General features: G+C 43.5%; 1 protein-coding gene across 1 annotated transcript in view; it reads left to right on the top strand.

The window, feature by feature from the left end:
• The window catches only part of CDH13 (cadherin 13), a 1,193,479-nt gene that overhangs the window by 588,428 nt on the left and 578,394 nt on the right, over positions 1-26,657 (top strand). The window contains exon 5 of the mRNA XM_012466155.2: positions 17,307-17,459. Coding sequence (XP_012321578.1) covers positions 17,307-17,459 — 153 coding nt within the window. The remainder of the gene's footprint in view (positions 1-17,306; positions 17,460-26,657) is intronic.

Below are 26,657 nucleotides of genomic sequence, written 5' to 3' on the forward strand. Positions count from 1 at the left end.
AAGGTCTAGTCATCCTCTTCCTGAAGCCTGAAAACAATTAGCCCTGCTCCTTGTGGACGTGTCTAAGCTGTTAGAAACTTGATATCCAGGAGTTGTGATCTGACCAGCATCCGGAGTTGATTGGATGACCTGGATGATTTTAGAATGTTCTATACCTGTTTCTGCCCGTGAACTAGCTGTGTAACCCATTGGATAAATGACTTCATCTCTCTGGGTCTCTCTAACTGCATTTATGGAATTAAAAAAAAAAAAAAGCAATAGCAACCACTAAGAAAAAGGCACACGTTAGCACAGTACCTGGCATGCATGAGACCTCAGTGAATGCAGTTATTACCTAGGAGGTCACTTGAAAACGTTTTTAAACCCTCTTAATGATCAAATTACTCTCCATGACTGTTACATGTTGTTGTGTTTAAATGTACACTGATGAATGTCATTAACATTTACTGAGTGCCTACTATGTGCCAGCCACAGTACAATGTGTTTTATGGACCCAGTTCCCTTCTGTCCTCCCAAGGACCTCAGGAGTTCAGGTCTATTATTCCCAATCAACAGAAGGGGGAAGTGAGGCTTAGAGGGGTGAAAAGATTTGCCCAAGGTTAAAACCAAGGGCACATCAGAGCCAGCATACAAACCGACCCAGAAATCATTTTCTAAACCACCACACCGCAGGGGCAGGAATGGTGGCTATTGTTCAGAACCTAGAGAAATGGAAGTACAGGGAATAAAGAGGAATCCTCGCCCCACCGATGGGGAGACAGTGGCAGGGCCCGATTTAAGCAGAGATACCTGGACAGTGCCTCTTTCCTTACCTGATTCACACAGCGCTGATCCACTTGTTCAGGACGGCCCCAGGCTTCAGACTCAGAGTCAGAAGGGATCTCAGAGTCTGTCTGGTATTGCTGGTCTCTGTAATGCGTCTACTGGATGAGGGTGTGAGCCCGGGCGCCGGGTGGCAGCCTTGTCCATCACCAGATGAGCTTAGCACTGTCAGCCAAGCTCTTCAACCCCAGGAAGCCTGCCTTTTTGAGCTGAAATCTGTTCATTCCGTAACTTGCATCAATTGTCTTTTCTGAAACAGTTAAGACTAAACCAGTCTTCTTTTCTGCTGGTCTTAGGTGATACCCAAAACTCTACCTCCTGTTCCATGTTTCTAAGCTTCCAACCACTTACTGGGCTGTGCTGTGCTCATCTGACATAGAACAGACCTCATCGCTTTTCTCTCAAATGTTTTCCTTCTTAGTCCCCTGTCTATACAAGCCTCTACCCATCCCTGTATCCCTATGGGTTAGAATTCACCACACAACAGGATCTCATTAGGGGTCATCACCTACAAGGCAGGTATTGGGCAGTTATGTTTAGCCAGGCTCATTTTAAGGATATTAGTAACTGAAACTTGAGAGGAACCTAACACCCACACATACCCCCAAACAAAGACTTGCATGTGTGGTGCATTTCCTGAAAAACTGTGCCAAAGCCCTTATTGACTCACAGCTGCTATGATCTTCTCTTATTTGGGCTTCCCTTATGGAAAACAAACAAACAAACAAACATATTTCAGGTAGCCAGAGCTTCAGAGGAAGAAAGATATTCATCCAAGTTAATCTCATTGCATCCATGAGCCTGTTAATTCTTGGGACCAAAATTCTCTAGTCTTAAAAATGTGTGTGTGTGTGTGTGTATGTGTGTGTGTGTGTGTGTGATTGTGATAATTTAACTAGGAGACTCACTCAGAATGACTCTTTTGGAGGATACCAGAATATCCCTTGGAACTCAAGCCCAAGAAGCGGAGCTGGTCCTTACCAGAAGTTGGCAAGCCATTTTGAAACCAGGGTAGCTATGCCTGTTCACTGATTTATGTATTCATTTTCTTTTTTTTCCTGACCATATGGTCTCTCATTTCGGCTTCTCTTAGCATAGCTTCTTTATTTATTAAAAAATATTTGAGTTTCTACTATGGACCATGCACTACTTACAGCAGTGAATAAAATGAAAATTCCTGCTAGCACAGTTTATATTTAAACAGTAAATAGAGACTACAGATATAAATATGTCAGGTGCTGAGGGTTCTGTGAAGAAAAACAAGACAAGGATGATGTCGAAAGGAAAGGCACTACTTTCTTTCAACAAGGTGGCCAGGGAAGCCCTCTGCAAAGAGATGAGTATAAATTGAGATTTCAGTAGCAACAATGGAATGAACCACAAGAGACCCATGTGGTAAGGTCCTGGTGACTTCAAGCCATTTACCAGACACCACTGGGAAAAGGGGCTGGGATATTTCAGTGTCAGAGCAGAATTTGGGACCAAGGCTGAGGAATAAGTTTGAGTGATGTCAGAGAGGATCATTTACCAGCTGTAGGATGGTGTCGCCATGTTTGCGCCTGCAAGGGCTTCATTTATGCAACATTTAGCACTGTCTTTCAGTTTTCCCTGTAGACTATTTTCTTTGCCAAGGTCTCTGCTAGTGGCCCCATAGTTTCTCCTGAAAATGGCAGACTCAACTTTCAAGCTGATAAGCCTTTAGGGTCCTCAGTGTCTCCCTGTCCCAATCACAGGCTTCCCAAAGAAATGATCTGATTGGCCAGGTTAAGCTTTGGATAAGCCGCTCTGGGGCTCAAAGGGCAACTCAGGACTGACATAACGCTGACCCCAAGCATGGCACTTTTGGGGAAAGTCGCTGCAAAATAGGGTGAGGGGTTGTATGCAGACAGGGCAAAAGTTTATGCTGAAGACACAGGCAGGGATTCGGCTATAAAAAGCCTTGCATGCATTCCTGAGGGGACCTGAATTTTTCCTGAAATCAATGAGGTGAGCGGCCTTGGAAAGATTTTAATCAGGGCATGATCTAATTGGAAGAGATATTAGCGGCTTCACAGAGTGAGAAACCTCAAAGCTGTCTACACATCCTTCCACCCAAGGCACATGCAAGGCAGAACAGAATGTCAGGCTTTCAAATGACAGTGATTGAAATTTTATTTATTTTTGGCACTATTTATATTTCCAGGCATCAGTCTTCATGTTAAAAATTTGTCCTGAATTATAGGAATAATAAGAGTAAGTGTTAAAACTGTCAGCAAAAGGGCAGTCAACGTGAATTTCCAGCGAGAAAGTCTTCAGTTGTTCATGTTGATTACTACCAAATGGGACTAGTGCCAGGCTCGTAATGCTGATTTTGTTACATTACTTTCTCTGCACCCCGGTTTAAATAAGTGCTTTAATACTTGGTTCAGGGAGATTAAACATCGAGTACACGTGGACATAAAGATAGGAAAAATAGACAGTGGAGACTCCAAAAGTGGGGAGGGATGGAGTAGGGCAAGGGCTGACAATCTTCCTCTTGGGTACTAAGTTCACTCTCTGGGTGATGACATCATTAGATTCCCAAACCTCAGAATCATGCAATACGGTTTTGTAACAAACCAGCCATGTACCCCCTGCATCTAAAATAACATAGTAAAATAAGATTTTAAAATAAAAAATAAAGCAAAATCTATACAGTCATAGAAAGAAATTTCTCTGGGAGCAGTCATGGTCTGAAATGATGGAAGGAAGAATTGAACAACTCCAGAGAAGTGAAGTTTGGCAAGTTAGCAAGAGAGTAAGCATGGATAATTTCAACAGTGTCAGAGGGCATGATTAATTTATTGTCCTTTTAGGTGGCAGAATGCACATGGAACACTTCAAATTACACCATTATTATGACAAAGCTCAGGGGGTGTGAGAAGTTATAGATGTTCCTGCCAAGAGTTTGATGTACAGAGGAAACAGGCAACCCACTGGATACACATAAATCTGGAAATCGAGACCTTGAAGTCCCTCGTCCTGGCTCTGCCACTGACATGGGCCTGAGATGAATGTTCCTGGCCAGTGTTAATGGAGTGCCCCTGTCACGGGGAGTTCAGATTGGGGGCTCTTGCTCAGTGCCAGGCTTTGGGGGCCTACTGGGGTGGGTGCTCCTACCCAACTCAGGGCATGCTCTTCCATTGGCCCTATGAAGTATGGTCAAGGCCATGGGCTCTGGGGGATTTGGTTCAAATCCAAGATCTTTTAACAGATAAAAATATTTTATAAACATTAATTTAATCTCCAAATGACTCTATGAAATACATAGCACTGTTATTCCATTTTACAGATGAGGAAGAAGACAGGGAGACTAGGTATCTTGTCTGTGATCTCAGAGCTGGTTAATTTCCAAATCCAACATTCAAGCCAGGGCTGTCTGTGTCCAGAGTCAACATTGTTAACTACCATTCGCGTGATTTTTAAAATGCAAATACTTAATTATCATCATTATCATAATATTCTTCATTCAACCATTTCTGTACTTGTTAGATACTGAATGATGCCTTTACCTTCATGTTTCATTTCCCAAATGAAACGATAAAATTACATTATCGTCTGTGCATACTCACATCCAACATTCTGTTTGTAAAGTTCGTATTTTATGGAAGAACTTCTCCATGATCTTTATCTAGTGGACTTTGGCAAGGTTTGTGGGACTCAGTTTCCTCCTCTGTAAAATGGAGATTATTATCAATACCTGCCTCATAGAATTATTGTAAGGATTAAATGAATGGATGCCTGTAAAATGCTAAGAAGAGCATGTGGCACAGAGTCAGTGCTCAATCAATGGCAGCAGCTGTCATTGTCATCATCGTCATCATCGTAAACTATTGAGCATGTTTACATACCTAAGCATTTACTGTGTCACAGGTCATTCACTCACCATGAGCCTTTCCATTATTTTCTGTTTTCCTGGAGACAGGAGTGAGGCTCAGAGAGGCTACAGGGCTTTCTATAAGTCCACATTGTCTGTGAGCCCTGAACTGGGATGCAGATGCGTTTTTATGTGTCTCTAAATCCTGTTCTGACAAACACTGTGTGTATTAGTCGGGATAGGTTAGGCTTTGGTGACAAGAAACCCCAAATTTCAGTTGATTTAAGAAATAATAGCTTGATTAAGCTCCACGCTCACAGATAGGTGGGGACTGTGTCCTCAATGTCACTGTCCTTTCTTTGGGACTCAGATCTATGAAGTTCCTACAGTTTGGAGCATTGCTAGTCACCATGAGGAAGGAAAAGGGGATGTATCTAGGCACACCAGAGTTCATAATGGTTTTGCCAGAATTAATGGAAGTGACACATATCACTTTTGCTTACACTCCACCAGCTAACACAAGTCCCACGGCCACATCCAGGTCCAAATGGTCAAGGAAGCCCACTCTTATATGTCCAGAAGGAGAGGAGCCCCCATGGGCTGGGGCAGCCTCAGTGATTACTCTCTGACACCACAAATCTGATTTATGAATAGAAGAGAAGGGAGGTACAGGAGATCTAGTGTTTTCACCAGAGATTCCAGGAGTCATCTTGACTTGCAGCAGAACAACCAAAGGCAAAGCCAAAGAGAGTGTTTCCAAGAGACTCTGTAACCAGGAGAGTGAAACACACAGCATGCAATAAGAAATCAAAAATTCAGAAGAGACACTTACAAATACCCAGTTATTCACTGGGACAATAAGGAATGTGAAATTATGGAACTGATTGGCAATTAGCAGGCGTTGAGCCCAGCAAATAAAATGTAATGATTGAATGACCCAAAGATGACTCCTCCTCCTCCGATCTGCTATGGCATCTTTCAGCGCATCTCCCACATTATATGAAATAAGGCTCATAGAGGTTATTGAACTGCGATCCCTTGAGGACCATGAGTGCTCTGGAAGTCAGAAATGATCAATAAATATTCTGAGTGGAAGAAAAGAAGGTGAGGGGCGATGATATGTTACGAGAAATGGTGCTCAAGAAGGAAAACATCTGGCCGCATGCAGCTGCTCACGGCTGTAATCCCAGCATGTTGGCAGGTTGAGGTGGGTGGATCATGAGGTCAGGAGATCGAGACCATCCTGGCCAACATGGTGAAACCCCATCTCTACTAAAAATACAAAAATTAGCCAGGTGTGGTGGTGGGCGCCTATAATCCCAGGTACTCGGGAAGCTGAGGCAGGAGACTTGCTTGAACCCAGGAGGCAGAGATTGCAGTGAGCCTAGATTACGCCACTTCACTCCAGCCTAGCAACAGAGTGAGACTCTGTCTCAAATAAATAAATAAATAAAATAAGAAAAACATCTTATTGAAAGTCATAAGAGGGAAACTGACCATGAGGCTGAGCAAATATCATTGCAAGTTTGGGATATATTATTAGCAGGCATAGACTGAACTCCTTCAGTGAGAAGAGTCTCGTGATGGTGACATGTTTCAATACAGGGATGGCTGGTGTGCTTTGTAAAGGACAGGCATGAAAGGGTGACTCCTACGTGCCTTATGGGACCTCTGAGGAAATTTACCGCAACCGTGGGAAGAGGACTTTTGGCAGCCTGTCCCTTTTCTCCCTCTCTGCCTCTTAACATCACAACCATCTTCTCAAAAACAAACACAAGTAGTGATTGCCCATGAAGCCCTCTGGCCGTGATTTATCTGACAGTCTCAGCATTCGCCTAAGACTTCCCTCTGCACCATCTCATGCTATCTTCCTCTTCATCTCACGAAGGTTCATGTGCAGCTTCTCATACCACATCTAACGTCCCCAGGCCATGAGCCCCATGAGGGGCTGGGTGTGAGATGCAATGCACAGCTCCTCTGGTGACATATGTGACATGCAACAATAACGGATCCATGAGGAGCTGTGCACTGGATATCATGCCCAGCCCCAAGCTCAGCATGCCAGGCGTTCTCACATGGACCCAACAGTCTTGTCCTTTCAGGAAGATGTCAGATACATTCATTCACTGGATGACAAATGTTTGAGCAATCACTTTGTGCCAGGAACTGGGTTTGGCTCTGTGGGACACCAGTGAATACAATCAGACGTGGCCACTGATCATAGGAGCTTATAGTCTAATCATAGAGACTGCTTCTAGACCACAAGGGTTACATAACATCTCAAAAGTTATGTTGTGAAGGAGAGCTAGAAAGTTTCGAAAGTATATACTGGAGGAATTTGACTTTGGGGGATCCATGATTTGTTCCAGTCAGGAGACCAAGGACATTGACAAGAGTCATTTTCTTCACAGAGCCTCTTGGTGCCTGCAGTTCACAAAGGAGCCTTGATCTTCTCTGTGCACCGAAACCATAGCAGGTTAACAGGGAGGACTGAATAAAACCACTTGGGCTCAGATCAAAATAGTTCAGAATGTGACAGATCGGGAAAGCAACATATAAGCAAGGACAGTGAGAGTCTGAAGAGTTTAATCGGTTCATAGTAGAAAAGGTAGATAAATATGGAACTATGTCGCCAGAGGAGAATACTAATGTTTTTGTTTGTTTGTTTCATTTTGTTTAGTTTTTTTGAGATGGAGTCTCACTCTGTCACCAGGCTGGAGTGCACTGGCATGATCTCGGCTCACTGCAACCCCCGCCTCCTGGGTTCAAGCGATTCTCCTGCCTCAGCCTCCCGACTAGCTGGGACTACAGGCACCTGCCACAACGCCCAGCTAATTTTTATATTTTTAGTAGCAATGGGGTTTCTATGTTCGCTAGGATGGTCTCGATGTCTTGACCTTGTGATTCGCCCACCTTGGCCTCCCAAAGTGCTGGGAATGTAGGCATGAGCCACTGCACCCGGCCCACTAATTTTTTAAATTGTGGTAAAATGTACGTAGCAATGGCATTAAGTACTTTCACATTGTGTGCAACCATCATCTCTATCCATCTCCAGAACATTTTATTCCTCCTCACCTTAAACTCTATACCCATTAAATGCTAACTCCCCATTCTCTGCTTCTGGAATCCTCTGTTCCACTTTCTGTCTCAATTAATGTTATAACTCTAGCTGCTTCATGTAAGTGGAATCAGACAATATCTGTCCTGTAACTGGCTTATTTCATTTAGCATAATGTCTTCAAAGTTCATTTATGTTGTAGCAGGTATCAACATCTCTTTCCTTTTAAAGGCTAAATACGATTTCATTATATTTACACACATAGACTCATACATATATACATATGTACACATATACCTATACACACATTTTTTTTTTTTAGATGGAGTCTCACTCTGTTGCCAGGCTGGAGTGCAATGGCATGATCTCAGCTCATTGTAACTTCTACCTCCCAGGTTCAAGTGATTCTCCTGCCTCAGCCTCCTGAGTAGCTAATTTTTGTATTTTTAGTAAAGACAGGGTTTTATCATTTTGGCCAGGATGGTCTCAATCTCTTGACCTCATGATCCACCTGCCTCAACCTCCCAAAGTGTTGGGATTACAGGCATGAGCCACTGCGCCTGGCCACACACACATTTTTTTGATCCATTCATCTGTTGATGGACACTGAGTTGTTTCTACATTTTGGCTATTGTGAAAAATGCTACAGAATGTTTATTCTTTCCATGTGTCTATGGGTCATTTAGTAAAGATGATAGGTACCTGGCTAGTAATAAATTTTAAAATAGCTTTCGAAGGTAGAACTGTTACTAGCCACATTAGTATATGACAAATTGGAAAGAAATAAAACCCTTGCAAATACTTAGAAATTAACAAATACTTTCCAAAAAAAAAAAAAAAAAACAAGCCTGCAGCCCAGAGAAGATAACCAAACAAAAAGGGCAAACTATCAGCAAATGAAGCAAAAAAACAAAGACAAAGACAAAACCACAATGAAGACTGACTTCTAAAGAACTCAGTTTAAATTAGACTGAAGCATGATCTGAAGTGTCTGCTATAAAAGAAGGAAAACGGGACTGGCACAGTGACCACTAAACGATGAAGGATCTGGAGGGGCAGATTCAGTTATTCCCTCATCTTGTGTTGCTCGTGTTTTATTTTTCTTCCCAAGTGCTCCATCTTGCCCTTAACCCTAGCACCTTCCATGGGGTGACGGCAGCCCCATTTGGCATTGGTCGTGGACACGGCCAGCCCTAGCTGGCATGAGCACCGCTGATTGATAAGCTGGGTGTGGCGCTACCGTCCTTCTGAGTGGATTGCCAGGACTTTGGCCCCTCGTTACTCCACCAGGATATGGGGACTCTTGGCCATGGGCTTTCCTTAGTTGCCTTGCTAATCTATGACCTAGAAGTTGAATGTGGTTGAGCAGCAGCAGGGTGAGAGAAAAGCCTGGTACTCCAGCTGCCTAGACTGCTGAATGGCTGTGTCTTCAAGTTCAAAGGCTTGTCAAGGACTAACCCACGACTGAGGATTAATTAATACTTACAGATCACCTTACAGAACCACTCTAATGATAAACACAAATGCCTCTGAACACCTATAGGTAAAGACAACAGTAATTTTTGTTTTTTTCCTATTTAACATAGAGTAGAAAACATCTTCTAAATTAGCATATGTATCAAACTCCAGGAATTCCTCTTGCATGTTTTAAAAAGTTGTTTGTTTCTTCCTGTGTAAGTAATATAGGTTCATTTTATAGAACTGAAAATATCGTAAGGGTGAAGAATAAAAATCACACCTACCTTCATCCTCTGAAGACCAATGCTGTTCACATGTGATTTGTTTCCTTTGGTAACTAAGAAGGAAGGTCTAATTATTTCCTAGTTTTGCATCCTTGTGATAATAATGCATATATATAGTGTTCATCCTTCGAAAATGTGTCTCCTGATTTTCTGCATAGAGGAAAACTAGGCGCATCAATTTGGTTGGATGTGACGGGGAAGGGGTACTAGAATATTTATCTACAAGCTGCCTTGCCTCACAAGCACAGTGTTTGCTGGGAGGGTCTCCATTTAAAGGGACCCTTGCAAATTATAAGGATGGGGAGGGTATTATTACCACTGCCTGGAAAGTTCACTGTGGGGATGTTCTGCTCAACCCCTATCAACTCCAGTGGGGGTGACACAAGGTTCAAGATGCCAAAGAAGAGACCTAGAGCCAGCAGTGAGACGAGGGCTTTGACTGGGTGCTTCCACACACAGGGGAGAGAGTCCAGTGGTGGTAGGCTGACAGGAGAACCACAGCCACTTGTTAAACGCATGCAGCTTATATAGCGTCTTCTATTAGCACCCTTTCCCAGCATCCTTCACCTGGCAACTTTCAGGCAACCCATAAGTCAGGGCCTGGATCGGCTGTCCGTGTTCCATGGGCCAGGCCAGGAGCTCAGATGTTCCTCATAGACAAGGAACTAGTCTCTGGATTGGCCACTCCCAGATTCCCTAGCTTGGAACAGTCATCCAGGTGCACCTGCTATACAGAGGCATTCTTAGGATCTGTGTACGTTATTGCTATCAGGTGCATTTACCACAGAGAGGAACTGTAAAAAGAGAAATGAATAAAGCTCTGAAAATGTGTCTCCAGGTAAAGTGCCTGCATTTTCCAAAGAAAAACAAAAAAAGGGGTTTGTACGACAGACCTTATTTTTATTGATAATTTGTGAGTTTATGAAGCATTTTACAATCGTATAAAAACAGGCAAATAACGTACTTCTTCACTCAAAGTGTTAATCAAGTGTCTTCTATGTTCCAAGCCCCGGAAATGTGAAGACGATAAGAAAGAAACAGCCTGAGGGACAGTTACCACCATCCACAGAGGCAAGCTGCTCCCCTTGCTTCAGCAGACCTTGCAGGCGTGGAGGGCTAGAGCTCAGGTGGACCAGGTTAAGTCTGCACGGAGGGGGTGGGAGAAAGCATCAGGGGAAGCTTCAGTGGGTAACTCATCTCTGACGCCAAGTCCGGGAAGATGAGGGCATCCGGAGCAGACTAGGTGGGGATGACCCTCCAGCTAAAGAAAGGTACGACTCAGAGGGCTGTGGCTTATGCTGCGTGTGGCTTAGGGTTGGAGAAGCAGGTGAAGATCCATCAAAGAAAAGTTCTAGGATTTTACCCTGAAGCAGTAGGGAGCCATTGCAAGTTTTTCTGGGTTTTTTGGTTGGTTGGTTTGTTTTGAGATGGAGTCTCACTCTGTCATCCAGGCTGGAGTGCAGTGGCATGATCTTGGCTCGCTGCAACCCCCGCCTTCTCGGTTCAAGCAATTCTCCTGCCTCAGCCTCCCACGTAACTGGGACTACAGGCATGGGTTAACACACCCAGCTAATTTTTGTGTTTTTAATAGAGACAGGGTTTCACCATTTTGGCCAGGCTGGTCTTGAACTCCTGACCTCCAGTGATCCACCTGCGTCAGCCTCCCAAAGTGCTGGGATTATGGGCATGAGCCACCATGCCAGGCCCATTGCAAGTTTTAATATGGGTACTTCCCCAGTCAGATGTGAGTTTGTATTTTAGAATGACCATTCTGTTTGCAATTAGGACAGAAAATGGGATAAGAGAGAAATCAGAAACATGGAGGCCACGGAGGAGACTAAGTAATATCATTTACTTATTCATTATGCAAATGTTTATTTAAAAGCCTACCACGTACTGCATACTGTCCTAGACCCTGAGGACGAAACAGGCGAAAGTAGCTACTTGAGATTGGAGTTAAGGAGCCAAGGATAGAGGTTGGCAGAGGGGAGGGGGAGGAGGAGGAGCTCTTGCAGTGACTGTGACATGTGGAACTTGGTGACTTTCTCATTTTGATTCATCAGATTTATTTTCTATACAAGGGAAAAAGAGTAACTGATTAAAGTGCAATTCAAAAAAGTGTGAACTTACAGGAAAGTACCAGAATATACAATGAAAAGCCGCACTCACACATGGCAGTGGGGGGTTCTGGATTGGATTTTGGATCAAAAAAAGGATATTTGAGGCTGGATGCGGTGGCTCATGCCTGTAATACCTGCACTTTGGGAGGCCGAGGCAGGTGGATCACGAGGTCAGGAGATCGAGACCATCCTGGGTAATACGGTGAAACCCCATCTCTACTAAAAATACAAAAATGAGCTGAGTGTGGTGGCATGCACCTGTAGTCTCAGCTATTCAAGAGACTGAGGCAGGAGAATCACTTGAACCTGGGAGGCAGAGGTTGCCATGAGCCCAGATCGCACCACTGTACTCCAGCCCGGGCAACAGAGCAAGACTCCATCTCAAAAAAAGGATACCAGAAAAACCAATGAAATCTGAATCCATAAAATCTGGAGTCTCGTTAATAGTCAAATATCAGTGTTAACATAACAGTTATGACCAATGTCACCTTTTTATATAAGATGTCAACATTAGGGGAAATTGGATGAAAGGTTTCATGGGAACTATTACCCCCCGAAGTTTATAAGTGAATACACACACATACACCCCTCAACCACACTGAGTAGAAATATAATAGTGTATAATAGTGTATAATATTTCATATATAATGATCCTATTTATGTGAAACCATTCAAAGCTGCTCTAGAGTCCATGAGTTCCTATGTATGTAAATACCTTAAAAACACATACAACGTGGTATCATTCAATGCAGCTGAGAACAGAGGTAGGCATGGGACTTCGCAGGGGAACAGAAGGGAATATTGGCTTTGTATATATTGTGTCACATCTGTGAAAAGTATACAGTGAGAATGCTCTTAAAATCTGATCAGGGAGTCACTACCTGCCCCTGCCGAGATGCGGAAGACACTGGTCCCAGCTGTGCGATGCCACCCCCACAGCCAGCCAGGCAGTCTCTTTACCCAGGCATGCGGCAGGACGCCTGCGTGCTATTTACATGCCCTTCCAGAGTGTTGCCACCAGGGCCTCAAGTTCTTTCTCATCCTTAGCTATTTTTTTCCATTACAACTCAGAGGACAATTAAAAAAAAACCCATTGTGAAAAGAGGTGTTGAATGACACAGAATAATAGGAAAGGCTCGCTAATTGTGAAGCCCCGTTTTGGAGTATATAATGGGCCTTAACAGCTGCTGCAACTCGTGGCAGGGTTTGCTTTGGCCAGAGGAGTGCACTGGATTTCTTATATTTCATCACATTAAACAACAACAAAGGGGCTGCTGGCTCAGCTGCTGCAGCTGTAGAGTGTCCAGGAGTTTAGCACAGCGTCATAAAGGTGGTCTGCAAACATACTTGGCGTGCATGGGATGGTTTTGAAGCGTGGCTGAGTGTATCCTTGGGTTACGGTCATTGCATACCTCCCATTCCCCAGCTTATGAGGTTATCTTGGGGTCCCTGTGAAAACGCAGGTAGGCACCAAGAAGCCAGAGAGGTGGTGGGTAATTTGGGGGGCTTGAGCTTCCTCCTGGATTGAAAGTGAGCCAAGACGCCTACCTTCCCCTGAAGAGGGACTCTCCCCACTCCACTTTCATGGTTTCCTCTCCAAGGTTCCTCCAAGCCGTGGAGTGCCTATGACACACGTAGAGATGTTGGTCTAGTGCCTTTAAGAGAAACCAACTCTGCTTTCTGAGGTCTTAGAAACAGGTTTTTAAAAGAGTTCCTGTTAGTGTTATATGTTTAAAATAGGTCTCGGAAGAAGGTGGCAAACAGACCCAGCCTATTTTTAGCAGAGGGCTCCAAACAGTAGCGGTGGAAACCAGCATCAGTGATACTGAACAGGATGGTGCTGAAATCTGCCCAAAGCAGTTGTCTTCACACTTGGGTATGCATCAGAATCACCTGGAGAGGGGGACTGTTAAAGCTCAGATTGCCAGCAATTCTCCCCCTACCCCGATTTCTGATTCCAGAGGCTTGGGTGAAGCCTGGGAATTTGCATTTTTAGTCAGTTCTCAGTGATGCCGGTACTGTTCCAGTGAATCACATCTTGAGACCACTTATTCTAGAGAAAGCAGGGTCCCTACTGGAAGGGACACCCCTCACTTCCCTGTGCTGGTGGTCCCATAGGGCCTGTCAGTCTGGGAACACCGTCCTTGGCTGTGGGTGCTCCTTCAAAGTGGACACAGCTCTGGGGAGCAGGAGGCAGGTTCAGCAGCCACACCCTTAAGAAAACAAAAAGTTGAAGAGAGAGACAGAGAAAATAGCCAGATGTGTGGAGTGCTAAGCAGGGGTCCTCACAACGGGGAATGGCTTCTTTCCTAAGGAATAAGTCATTTCAATTCATCAGCCAGTGCCAGCTCAGCTAGGTCCTCCTCTAAGACCTTGTTTCTGTACCACCAAGTGACTCAAGCTCTCTGAGAAGGCAAGAAATGATTGAGCTCCACCCTTGCCAGCAGAAGGGAAAGTTGCCATGGGATCATTTCTGGGTCTAGAATGCAGCTTTCTGTGCTGAGTGGCAGGTAGAGAAATGGGAGGGTGGTGGTGGTGGTTGGTCCCAAGAGGCGCATTCCCCCACCCCCTCCCTGTTTCTTCTAGAAGGTCTGGGTGCTGTGTTCCCAACATCTGAGCAGAGAAGGGTCAAGAAAAGATAATGAAGAGCCCAGAAGGCTTCCCCTGGCAGGTCCTCACCAGCTGGGCCTGTGTCTGGCTGACATATTCTTGGGAAGCATGATTGCTTCATAGCTCTTGTGGAATTCCCATGTTCGTTTCTCATGAGAATGCATTCTGCATTAATAAGTTCTTCAGAAAGGAACTGCTCATCTCAGGTGTGCTTAGGAGAACAAGAGGAGAAGGAGTTTCAGTTCACCTTTGGGCAGAGGTGGTAAGGCAAAGAGGGGTGAAACAATAATGATGGAAGTGACGGAGAAGAGCCAATTGTGCTTGGTCACCCCTTCCCACACAGGCAACTGTTTCCAGAACACTGCTTTTCTGGGAGGTCTGTGAATTTTGTTATTAAAAAGGAAACCTAGGCTAGGCATGATGGCTCACACTTGTAATCCCAGCACTCTGGGAGGCTGAGGTGTGTGATTCCCTGAGTTCAGGTGTTTGAGACCAGTGTGGCCAACATGGGGAAACCCTATCTTTACTAAAAATATAAAAGTCAAGTGTGCTGGCACATGCCTGTAGTTCCAGCTACTCGGGAGGCTGAGGCAGGAGAGTCACTTGAACCTGGGAGATGGAGGTTGCAGTGAGTCAAAATTATGTCACTGCACTCCAGCCTGGGTGACAGACTGAGATTCTGTCTCAAAAAATAAAAATGAAAAAGGAAACCACCTATTCCCTCAGAAAAGGACAGAGATACCAGTCTTACCCATTAACAACAGTGTAATTTTGTTGTGAGGATTACTATTAATATTGGAATTATTGGCTATGATTAACTGAGCCCCGTCTGTGTGCCAGGACGTATACTTTATAGATGTCATCTCATTAAACCCTCAGCAATTCTGGGAAGTAAGTGGTGCACTTTGAAGATGAGGCAATAGACCATGTTCATGGTCACACAGCAGATCACTGGGAAAGCTAGGATTGCAACATACATCTGTCTAGTCAGTGGAGTTCATTCTCGCTATTTGTCGGGCACTGGGATCCAGTGGTTAGCCCAGTAAGCTGCGGCTCTTGACCTCATGGGGCTTCCAGGCAGCTGGTAGGGGATCAGCGGAAAAATATATCAGTTGGATTAAATCAAGTCAAGCAGTGACTGAAAAGTATTTTCATCAGAAGATATCACATATCTTATTTTTAATCTTCCTTTATATCCAGTTTTCAGTTACTCTTAAAAATACAAACAGATGTAACTGGCGTTTAGTCAACACTCAATGTATTTTAATAAATAACTTTTTAATCGAGAAGAAAAGCTGTAATGCCGTATGGAACTATGCCTTGCTATGCAGTGATCGTGCCCAATGAACCCTGGCATGAATTTAATACTGTCTCAGGCACCACTGACACCTGGTGTCTGGTGTCGGAATTGCAGGCTTGCCTCTTTGGGGGAACCCATTTACAGTAACTAGGATAAGGCAGGTTTCCCGTCCTAGCCACCTAACCCTCCAGGCGCTGTTGAGTATGTTTCAATAGGGGACTGCCCATTTGTAATTTGGTGACAGCTGGATCTGTATCAGCTTTCTTTTATCTGTATGTCCTGAAAGACTATTGTGTTCGTGACCTTTAAATTGCTTTGTTATAATCAAATATTAACGTTTGAAGGTTCTGATGATAAAGTGACATAGATGAATACTTGAGGGTAAACTCTAGAATCCACTTATACCAATACGAATTCTCTTTAGTTGCACATCCTCATGAAAAGACCACCCATATTTTGACCCCTAACTACTTCTCAGCCTAATCCTCTACACGCTTAAGCGTATGGCAGTGACTCATGATTTCTGAAACTGTCCAGGCTTTTCCTTGTCTGCCTACTGCCTTTGTCTGTGCTGTTCCCTCTGCCTGGAACTACTCCCCTCCACCTTTCCCTTCCCATTTTATTCTTTAAATGTGAAATCAAGGCTGACAATTTGTAGGAAAATTCCATAAAGTAAATTCAGAAACGATGGTGGTGTATGTTGTATTGCAGTGTCTCCAGAGAAATGGAAGATGTGCTTTTGAACCCATTTTTATCTCTTTAATAGCTTTGGCCATGGCCAGCTTGCTTAATCATGCTATCTCACTGATTTCATCCATTAAGTGGAAATAATAATGTTCTCTGCCCCCAGCATTGAAAAAAAAATATATATATATGTATGCCCCTTAATTGATGTTTATATATATACATAGCATATATATTTTATATATTTAATACATAGGAGTTTAATATGTATAATATTTAGGGGTTTCCTATATATAAAACCCCTAAATAGAGGTGTATGTATATATATAGATAGATAGATACATATATATTTAATATATATTAAACCCCTATGTATTAAATACATATACATACATAAAATATATAAATATATAATATATAAAATATTTAAATATACAATATAGTATAAATATATAAACCCCTATATATTAAATATATACATATATAAAATATTATAAATATATATATAAACTATATATTTAATATATACAATTTTTATATATATATTGTTCAGGGGTTATACACGTATTATATATATATAAATCCCCTACATAGATATATTTGTGTATATGTGTGTGTGTCTGTGTACATGTATGTATAAACCTTTTCTGATGAAACAAAGTGCTTCCTCTGCCCCATGCTTAGTACCTAGTAGAAGTGACAGGACAGGTGACACTGTGGAGTATTAGCTATATGTAAATACCTAGAATTTGGATCAAAGCCCAGCAAATGGTTTCCATTACCCCTTTTGTTTTGCTTGCAGATAAATTTTTTAAAATATGTTTTATGGAGTTAAAAATAATATTAATGTCCAATGTTGACTGAACTGGCATTATTGTCCTCCTTGATCCGTCGCTATATGTCACCCAAGTGCTCGTAAGCTTCCTCAGCTGATAGCTGCAAAGATGCGGATATTAGGATGAAAGGTGTTAGATGATGATGCTATTTCTGGCGGTTACTTTAGTCAAATCTGGGTTCACCAGGTACCTTTGTGCTGGCACCTGTGATTAGTGAATTGGTCACAGAAGTATGTTTGCAATGTGCTTTCTGTGTGTTTTGCAGACAGTTTTAAATGTCACTCTGTTTCTCTGACCAGGTAGTCGATAGTGACAGGCCAGAAAGGTCCAAGTTCCGGCTCACTGGAAAGGGAGTGGATCAAGAGCCTAAAGGAATTTTCAGAATCAATGAGAACACAGGGAGCGTCTCTGTGACACGGACCTTGGACAGAGAAGTAATCGCTATTTATCAAGTGAGTACCCCTCCCATGCCCACCCTGGGTGCAGAAATGTGGCTTTCAAAGATTGTTTTCTTCCCACTGAGCTCATTATTTCTGTGCCTCATCAAACCGGGGACTGCATGGCTTTAGGGTGTTTCTGTGGGAGCTGAAGTGGATGGAGTTGAACCCTGACAGGGTAACAGTGAGGGGTCTCTATCTCATCAATAGAGCCCTTCAGGCCTGCATCAGACTTTGGGTACCAGAGACTAAGAAGGGAGACTCCGGGGACATCTCAGAGGATGTCAGAACTCTTAGGGCAACTTTGGCTTCCTGGAGACCAGCTTGACCTAGAGCTGGAAGAGGTATGAACCCCAAGACCTGATATAATTAGCGAGGCATAGTCCGTAGGGTGGAAACAATTGCTAAATACTCAGCAATAAGGAGTAGCTAAATGATGGCAGATTTTGCAAGGCAGTTTTCTATAGCCATTTAAAATGCTTTTGAAGAAGTTGTAGTTATATGGGAAAGATTGAAGATATTGAATGAAAACAACATACAGACACTTATGACATCCTCATTTTTCCAGTGGAGTATTTGCGCATATCATGACGTGTATATGTTTAAGAAAACTGATACAGGAAAATTGTTGTGTTAATGCTTGTATTTCAAAGTGATTGATTTCTTTGGTTTTCTTACCTACTGACATGCATTATTGTGAGTTTGCAGTGAGAAGAGACTATAAGGGCGTTGGAGGCATAAAGTGCTGGGCACACAGAGTGCTGTAGCATGATGGGAGGTGGTGCAGTCCCCACCCTCCAGCAGAACCCTTGCCGGGCAATATGCTCAGAGGTCTGCGGTCCTGGAAGGATGCAGGTGCCTTCCAGACTTCCATCTAAGAAGCCTTGCCAAAGGCTTTTCTGAGCATCTGCTGGGAGGGAAATCACCTGTCAGTGAGAACTGAAAAGTGAGCCATGTGTCCCAGCTTATTCCCAAGGGGGAATCAGGAAGTTGTATAAATTGAATGTTGGTGCCCTCAGAAATACTCAGTTCCAACTGACCTTGACAGTAATCAGAGGTGACCTGGCAGCTATTGGTGTCCAGCTGCTGTAGGAACAACCAGCACCAGACCATGGGTAGCTGCCCTCTTCTCTTTCCATGCCCATCATGGGAGTCTCCGAGAAAGTTCAGGCACAAGGAACTAAGGAAAGAGACAATAAATTTCATAACTTCCTAGAAGAGTGATCAAGAGCTCTGGGACCTGATGTGATTCAGGGCTGTGACCCCACCCCGATCTCATCTTGAATTGTTACTCCGACAATTCCCACTTGTCGTGGGAGGGACCCAATGGGAGGTAATTGAATCATGGGAGTGGGTCTTTCCTGTGCTGTTCTCGTGGTAGTGAATAAGTCTCTCGATATTGGATGGTTTTACAAATGGGAGTTCCCCTGCACATGCTCTCTTTCCCACCATGTAAGAAGTGCCTTTGTTCTTCCTTCATCTTCTACCACGATTGTGAGACCTCCCCAGTCATGTGGAACTGTGAGTTCATTGAACTTCTGTCCTTTATAAATGACCCAGTCCCGGTCTATCTTTATTAGCAGCACAAAAACAGACTAATAGAGGATCTGAGATCTGCCATTCAGGTCTCAGCGCTGCTGCATACTGAGCTGTGGGAACTTGAGCAACCCTCTTACCCTGCCTGATGTTGGGATTCTCGTGTATAAAGAGTGAATAGAGCTAACACTTCTAGGGATTATAAAAAATGAAATTACTAATTTTTGCCAACTAGCAATTGCTGAACAGCTAATAACATAGGGCTTGGGCTGCAGCTTGGAGCTTCTCATGCTTGCAGTAGTTAAAAGTATGGATTCTGCACACAGCCAGATTGGCTGCATTTAAATCATGGCTATCATGTACTAGGTGTGGGAACTTGCCAAGGTGTCTGCCTCAACTTCCTAACCTGGAAAATGGGGAAAATAATAATCATGATCTCATGGGATTTCATAAGGATTAAATGACCTAATTCAAGTCAAGCATTTAGAAAATGCCAGAAACATAGTAAGCACTGTATAACCTTCCTACATGAGTGACAGTAATCAATGATATTAAAGGTGAAGGAAGGTAAATAAAAATCCGAAGGACTCCCAGTTACAGCCCAATCTCTCATCTGAAGTATGAACTTTCCTTGAATAATCTTGAGTTGTTACTGTAGTTTCATAGTCTACTTTATGGTGTATTAATTGAGCAATTTATTCATTTGACATTTATTTCATTGAGTATCTGTAGGATGAGGGACACTCTTCAAGGTGGTAGGGGGATACAGCAGCAACAAGACACACTTGGTTCTCTGCTTCCATGTATCTTTCATTCTGGTTCTTTGTTTCAAAATATACTGGTTTGAATTCCTCTCTGTTATATGTAAGTGACAGGCCAGGAAGTTGTACGTTGTCGGTAACATGACTTGGTTCACCCCGGCACAGGGTTATGTCCCTCATTGGAAAGGCTGCTGGTACTTGGTAGGATTGCAGTTTCTTACACAAGTACTAGGGCTACAACTGGCAGACTGGGGCTTAGCCCTGAGCCGTACACTCTTCAGTGGGCTCATGAGGGTCTGTTTTCTGATGCCATTTCCCTCCATGCCTCAGGCCCTTCGGTTCAGTCATTGTCCTGTTTTCATGCCCTGGCTGAAACTTCTTCCTCGAAGAAGCAAGTTTGAGGAAGCCCTGATCACTCTGTGTTTGGTTCTCTTATTTTTAGACAGTGAGAACTGGGTTACTCTCATGTTGGTCTACTTTGGGCACAGGAATGTTGCAATGTCAGTTCAAGTGCCTATTTAAGAATAAGTTACTATTTTAGTTGTACAATTAGATCCGTGGTATTCATGGTAGTCAACGTGGTTGGTAGCAAATACGGTTCTTCAAAGAGCGGAATCCTAGGTCTCCAAATCCCCATGTTTTAGCTTCTAGTCTTGCAAGTGTAAAAAGGAAAGAGCCTGTGGGTGAATGTGTTGCCTCATATTGCTCCAGCGTTTCTGTTGTTTAACGTTAAATGCTACTCACATGGATGTACATGTTAGCGTGTTAACATTTTCCAAATCCAGCAAGAAACACTTTGATCTAAGCCTCGGGGATTTGTATGATAAGAAATAATCTGGGATGCATTTGTCCTTGGGCCCCTGAAAGTACATCCTCACTGAAGCTCCTGTTTATTGAACACTGCATGGCAGGTATTGTGCTAAACACTTTGCATACATTCTCTCATTTAATCCATTTCACACAAGAGACTTAAGAAGTAAGTGTTAGCACCATTTTACAGATAAGCAAATAACTGTTAAACAACTGCTTCAAGGTCTCACAGCTGGCCTGTATTGGATTTAGAATCCATATCTGTTTTTTTTTCAGCTCCAAAGCCCTGTATTTTCAATCACTAAGAAATACTCTTCCTATTTTACCACCAACTAGAGTTTAGATGTAATCTGCAATTTCCTAGGAACTCTGCTTACTGGGGCTGGGAAGGGAGTTCGACTGGCTGGGTGATCTATTACTTTTTAAAACCATCCCTTTCCATGACCCACTGCCACCTTGTCACTCCTCCCTGCCCCAGGCCCCAGAAGAGCTTCCCATGCTTCTGACCCAAAGTAGCACCTGGCAAAATAATTTATCTCTTGCAGTATTGGAAGCTGACATATTAATGCAAAGCCTCCTGAAATATTACTCATTATTATGCATTTTGCCAGCATTTGAGTGATTTGTGAACTCTTCATTGGAATAAAGTACTGTAAATGATTCATGAATGACCAAGTTTATGAAATTCTATAAAAATATTAGCAGGTGGTAATGATGCCCTCACACTGAGAAAATGATCTACTGACTGCAAATTTGCCAATATGGAATGACAGGAGTTGAGTGGGAGACAGTCTGTTAGGCAGGTGGGGTGGGGCGAAGATGGGGGGTTGGGGATGGGCTCTGCAGGAGGTGCAAGGCAAAATAGGCAGCAGGATCAGGACCGTGGTAGCAAGCAGGTATCTTTGGCAGGAGACCTTCACACTGATCTGTTGTCCAGTGGGAGATGCTCAGATAACCGGGGATGTCAGAGCTAGGTGGGAGAAGAGAGGAACATATGGAAGACGATGCAGAACTATCATTTATTGAGCATTTATTAAGTGCTCCAAAATTCCCTAGATTCCTGACATACACAAACCCATGACAATGATTATCTTGTCATCACTGATGAGTAGGATGAGGGCTAAACAGGTTCCCAAGATGCATTTTTTACTATTAATGTTGGGGCGAACATGTCTTGAACATTTACAATGTGCCAAGACTCCATGCCAAATACTCAAATGATGATCTCATCTCATCTTGATAAAGATAACCTTGATACATCTGTCACACTCAATTCTAGAGCAGGGAACTGGAACCACCTGTGTTTCGGGGCTCAGAACATGGACAGGACCTCACTGTCACCTTCTGTATATTTTCTCACATTTCATAATATATAACTTGCTCTTTTTGGAGCCAGTTTCTTGGTCAAGTTTTGAATTTGTGGTCAAGAATATTGTCATCAAATTGAAATACAACTGGCAGTCAGAGGTATGTTCGCTCATATATTTTCTTTCATTAAGTGGCTCTGCCCCAATTCTAACCCATCTGTAGCTTCATGACAACTTGGCAGAAGATGCTTCAAAGGGAAAAATGCTGCCGTCTTGTGGAAATAGGTGTATCATAACGTTAGTGCTTTTAAGATGATTGGGAGACATGCATGTACCTGTATTCAAGAGTTACATAAGTGATTAACCTGGTTATAATAATATCCTTGTTGTGAACAAATGATGCACACATTATTGTACTACCCCTGATTTGATTTGTACTGGGAATGGACCCTAGCCCTCACTCACAGGGACACGCTACCTAAGTCTTCTTTGTCATCCACTCTGGTCTTCCCATGGCTCCCTTTCTTAGCCAGGGTCCCTGGTGGCAATCAACAAAATCACCTCCAAGTAGTTTGCAAACAAACAGACTTATTAAAGAGCACCGGTAGCCAGTAGGATTGCCAAAAGTGCCAGGTAACCTAGCTTACCAGGCCAGGTAATGTGGCGCTATAGGAAATACCCAGACATATATGATATTATTCCAGGGAAAGGCTTTTCAACAGTGGCACTCTTGAAATTTGAGTCTGGGCAATTCTTTGTTATAGGGGACTGTCCTGTGGAGTGTAGGATGCTTAGCAGCTCCAATGGCTCCTAACAACTAGATGCCAGTAGCACCCCCCCACCTAATCTTGACAATCAGAAATGTCTTCAGATAATGCCAATTGTCCTATGAGGGGCAAAATTGCTTCCATTTGAGAACTACTGTTACAGAGAAGTGTCATAGTCCATTTTGTACTGCTGTGACAAAATATGTGAGCCTGGATGTTTATAAGGAGCAGAAGCTTATTGACTCTTACTTCTAGAGGCTGGAAAATTCAAGTAGACACCATCAGGTTTGTTGTCTTGAAAGGCCATTCTCTTCTTCCAAGATGGTGCCTTGCACCCTGCTCCCTCCAGAGGAAAGGAAGGCTGAATTCTCATATGGCAGAAAGTGGAAGGGCCAAAAGAGAGCACCTACTCCTGAAAGCCTTTTAAATTAAGCCATCAAATCTACCTATGAGGGTGGAACACCCATGCCCTAATCATCTCTAAAGGCCCCCACCTCCCAACACCATTACATTGGCTACTAAATTACAACAAGAGTTTTGGAGGGCTGAGACATTTCAACCATAGCAGAGTCAGTGTTGCTGCCACCTCTTCCTGCCACTTTGCTTTGATGCTCACAACTGGATATGGCAGCTCTGCTTTGGCTACATAAAAGAGCCAAAGACCCTGCCATGCCCAGAACTTCTGACCTGCAAAGCACGCCTGTGACCTTCTGCCACTCACTTCCATCCAGTCTCATGCTGGTGCATCTGCAGGAAGAACCTAGATCATAAGCAGGATCTAGCTGCAAAAGAGCTGGGTCAACATCGTTTTTCATTTTTCCAGCTCCCCGGTACAGGGAAGTGCGCTAGCCAGGGGACTGAAGTGGTTGTTGTCATCCACGACATTGTCATATCATGAGTGCAATTTTTTTTAATTCCATGGGTTTTGGGAACCAGGTGGTATTCGGTTACATGAGTAAGTTCTTTAGTGGTGTCTGTAAGATTTTGGTGCACCCATCACCCGAGCATTATACACTAAACCAAGTTTATAGCCTTCTATTCCTCATTCCCTTCCTACGCTTCCCCTCCAAGTTCCTGAAGTCCGTTATATCCTTCTTTTGCTTTTGCATCCTCACAGCTTAGCTCCCAGTTACGAGTGAGAATATACGATGTTTGGTTTTCCATTCCTGAGTTACTTCGCTTAGAATAATAGTCTCCAATCTCATCCAGGTTGCTGCAGGTGCCATTAATTCACTCATTTTTATGGCTGAGTAGTATGCTAGCATACACACACACACACACACACACCCCCCTATATATATAGTACATATATATATGGTGTACATATATATAGAGACATACACACACATACACACACACACACACACACAAACACCCCACAGTTTTTGTTTGTTTGTTCATTTATTTTGAGACAAAATCTCACTCTGTTGCTTGGGATGGAGTGCAATGGCTCAATCTTGGCTCATTGCAAGCTCTGCCTCCCAGGTTCAAGCAATTCTCCAGCCTCAGCCTCCCGAATGGCTGGGATTGCAGGCACTTGCCACTACGCCCAGCTAATTTTTTGGTATATTTAGTAGAGATTGGGTTTCATCATGTTGGCCAGGCTGGTCTCAAACTCCTGACCTCGTGATTTGCCCACCTCCGCCTCCCAAAGTGCTGGGATTACAGCTGTGAGCCACTGTTCCCGGCCCACACCACAGTTTCTTTATTCACTCATTGATTGATGCGCATTTGGGCTGGTGCCACATTTTTGCAATTGAGAATTCTGTTGCTATAAACATATATGTGCAAGTATCTTTTTTGTATAATGAATAATTTTCCTCTGGGTAGACACCCAGTAGTGAGACTGCTGGAGTGCTATTTTATTCCAAGTGAGAGCCTGTCAGTGAGGAGCTTAGTAACCCAAGGGCAGGTAACCAGCTCACACCTAGGAGAGTGTAGCTTCAAACCTGGATCTTACCTTCTCTCATCATTATAATCCTGTCAATCAATAACACACATGTGGCCTAGGTAAGAGCCCTGAGTGGGGCAAACAAGGAATTTGGGTTTAAATTCCAGGCTTTGGAGCCAGACCTACAGAGGGAAGAATCCTGACTCTCCTATCGCATGAACCTTATGAAATTGCCATTCTTACAGGTGAAAAAAAGGGTGAACATTATCAATTTCATGGTTCATTCTAATACTCTGACACCTTTACCAAGTTATTTCTCAGCCTCTGTTTTCTCATTTTTAGAATGAGAGTGAGATTACAATATCATCTCCTGACAGTGTTACCGTTAGTGAGTGTTTATCACTCAGCCCAATCACTTAGTAAGTGTTCTGGAATTGGGAGCCACGCTGCCACATACTGGTTTTATAGTTTAAGCTCCCTGCAGGTAAGATGAAGTTGAAAGCACTTGTGAGGCGGCAGCTGGCAGGTAAACAGCTGAATGTCAGTAACTCTCTGTAGAAGGGACTCATCTTACTGGGCAGTTTCAAAGTGTGGCGCCAGACTAACAGCATCACCTGGGAACTTGTTAAAGATGGAAATTCTTAGGTCCCTTCCCAGGCCTGCTGGATGAGAAACTCTTGGGGTGGGTCTCGCCAGCTGGGTTTTAACAAGCCCTCCAGGTAATTCTGAGGCTTACTGCAGTTTGGGGACCACAGGGCTAAATACTCACACTCCTGGGTATTAACATCATGGCAGGTGACCTGATCGCTAATTGGCCTTGATGAAGGTGACCTTTGAACCAATTTCATTTCAGTTCTGGTGGGTAACATGTGCCTCAAGTGTGCTTATTTCTCCTGGTGCTCCAGTGTGCCATTTGAAAGCCTTCTACATCCAATTCCAGCTCTTCCAATCTGCTTTTTTTGTGTGTCATTAATGGCACCTGAGAGCCGGGCAAATCGGCCCCAGCCTTCCCTGCTGCTTCCTGTCTAGACTTTGCATGACTGTTAAATGCCATGTTACTGCGTGTTTGCTTGTTTCTCAGTCAGAGATGAAGATGTCCTCAGAAGATTGGAGCTGGAACAGGCTGATATGATTCCTGATAGTGGGGAATTGGCCTTGGGGTCGACAGAACCAGCCTTATCTGCCTTAGTCAATCTGTGACCTTGAAGAAAGCATTTGTGTGTGGTTCCTGAACTTTGTTGCACTTAGAATCACCTGGGGAGCTTTGAAAACCCTGAATGCCCAAGCTGCACTCCAAACCAATTAAATCAGGATGTTTCAGAGTGTGACCAGGTGTCAGTATGCTTATAAAATTCTCCAAGTTTTTCCGTTGTGAAACCAAGTTTGAGAACTGCTATGTTACTATAACTCGTCTACACCTCAGTTTGTTCATAATTAGGAATTAATATAATGATACCAACCAGCTATGTGTGTTGTGATTATCAGGTGAGATAACGCAGGAGTTTGTAACACGTAATAAAAGTCAAAGATCTCCTTTCTCCCCAATCAACTGCTTGACTCTGAGCAAACATCCGAGACTAACTACTTTCTAATGCCTCCTTTGACACAAGCAATTAAAAACGGGAATTCAGAGAAACAGAATTTAATACACAAATGAATGCTTGTCTTCTGACTGCTTGAGAAAAAAAATAATTCCAGGTTTGTTGGCAACCTCCCCCTACCCGGCACCTCTGAGCACCTCCACCTGACTTTTTCCAGTTCATCGCTTCACATTTCCACTCTCTTCATTTTATTACAACCCGACCTTATCTGTCGGGTGCAGCTGACGAAACTGAGGCATGAAGAGGTTAAACAGCCTTGCGGCGGCAGCCACATACCTAGATTAGACTGCTGAATTGCTTCTGACTGATTATTTATTTGGTCCACTAAGCAAAGCAGCTTCCTCACTCAGGGCTATGGAAACTTTTTTTTTTTTCTGAACTTCATTAGCACAAACTCCTCAGAAGAGGTTCAACTTGAATCTTGGCAGGTGGGAGAACCCCACATTCCTTAATTTTCTCTCGTCCACCCCCACACTGGGCCTTGCTCCTGCAGCACCTGGCCCATACTTGGGACGTAGCACACATCCGTGGAATGAATGA

The sequence above is a fragment of the Aotus nancymaae genome, unplaced genomic scaffold (assembly GCF_030222135.1).
Source record: "Aotus nancymaae isolate 86718 unplaced genomic scaffold, 86718_ANA_hifiasm-v0.15.2.pri h1tg000030l, whole genome shotgun sequence".
NCBI classification, from domain to species: Eukaryota; Metazoa; Chordata; class Mammalia; order Primates; family Aotidae; genus Aotus; species Aotus nancymaae.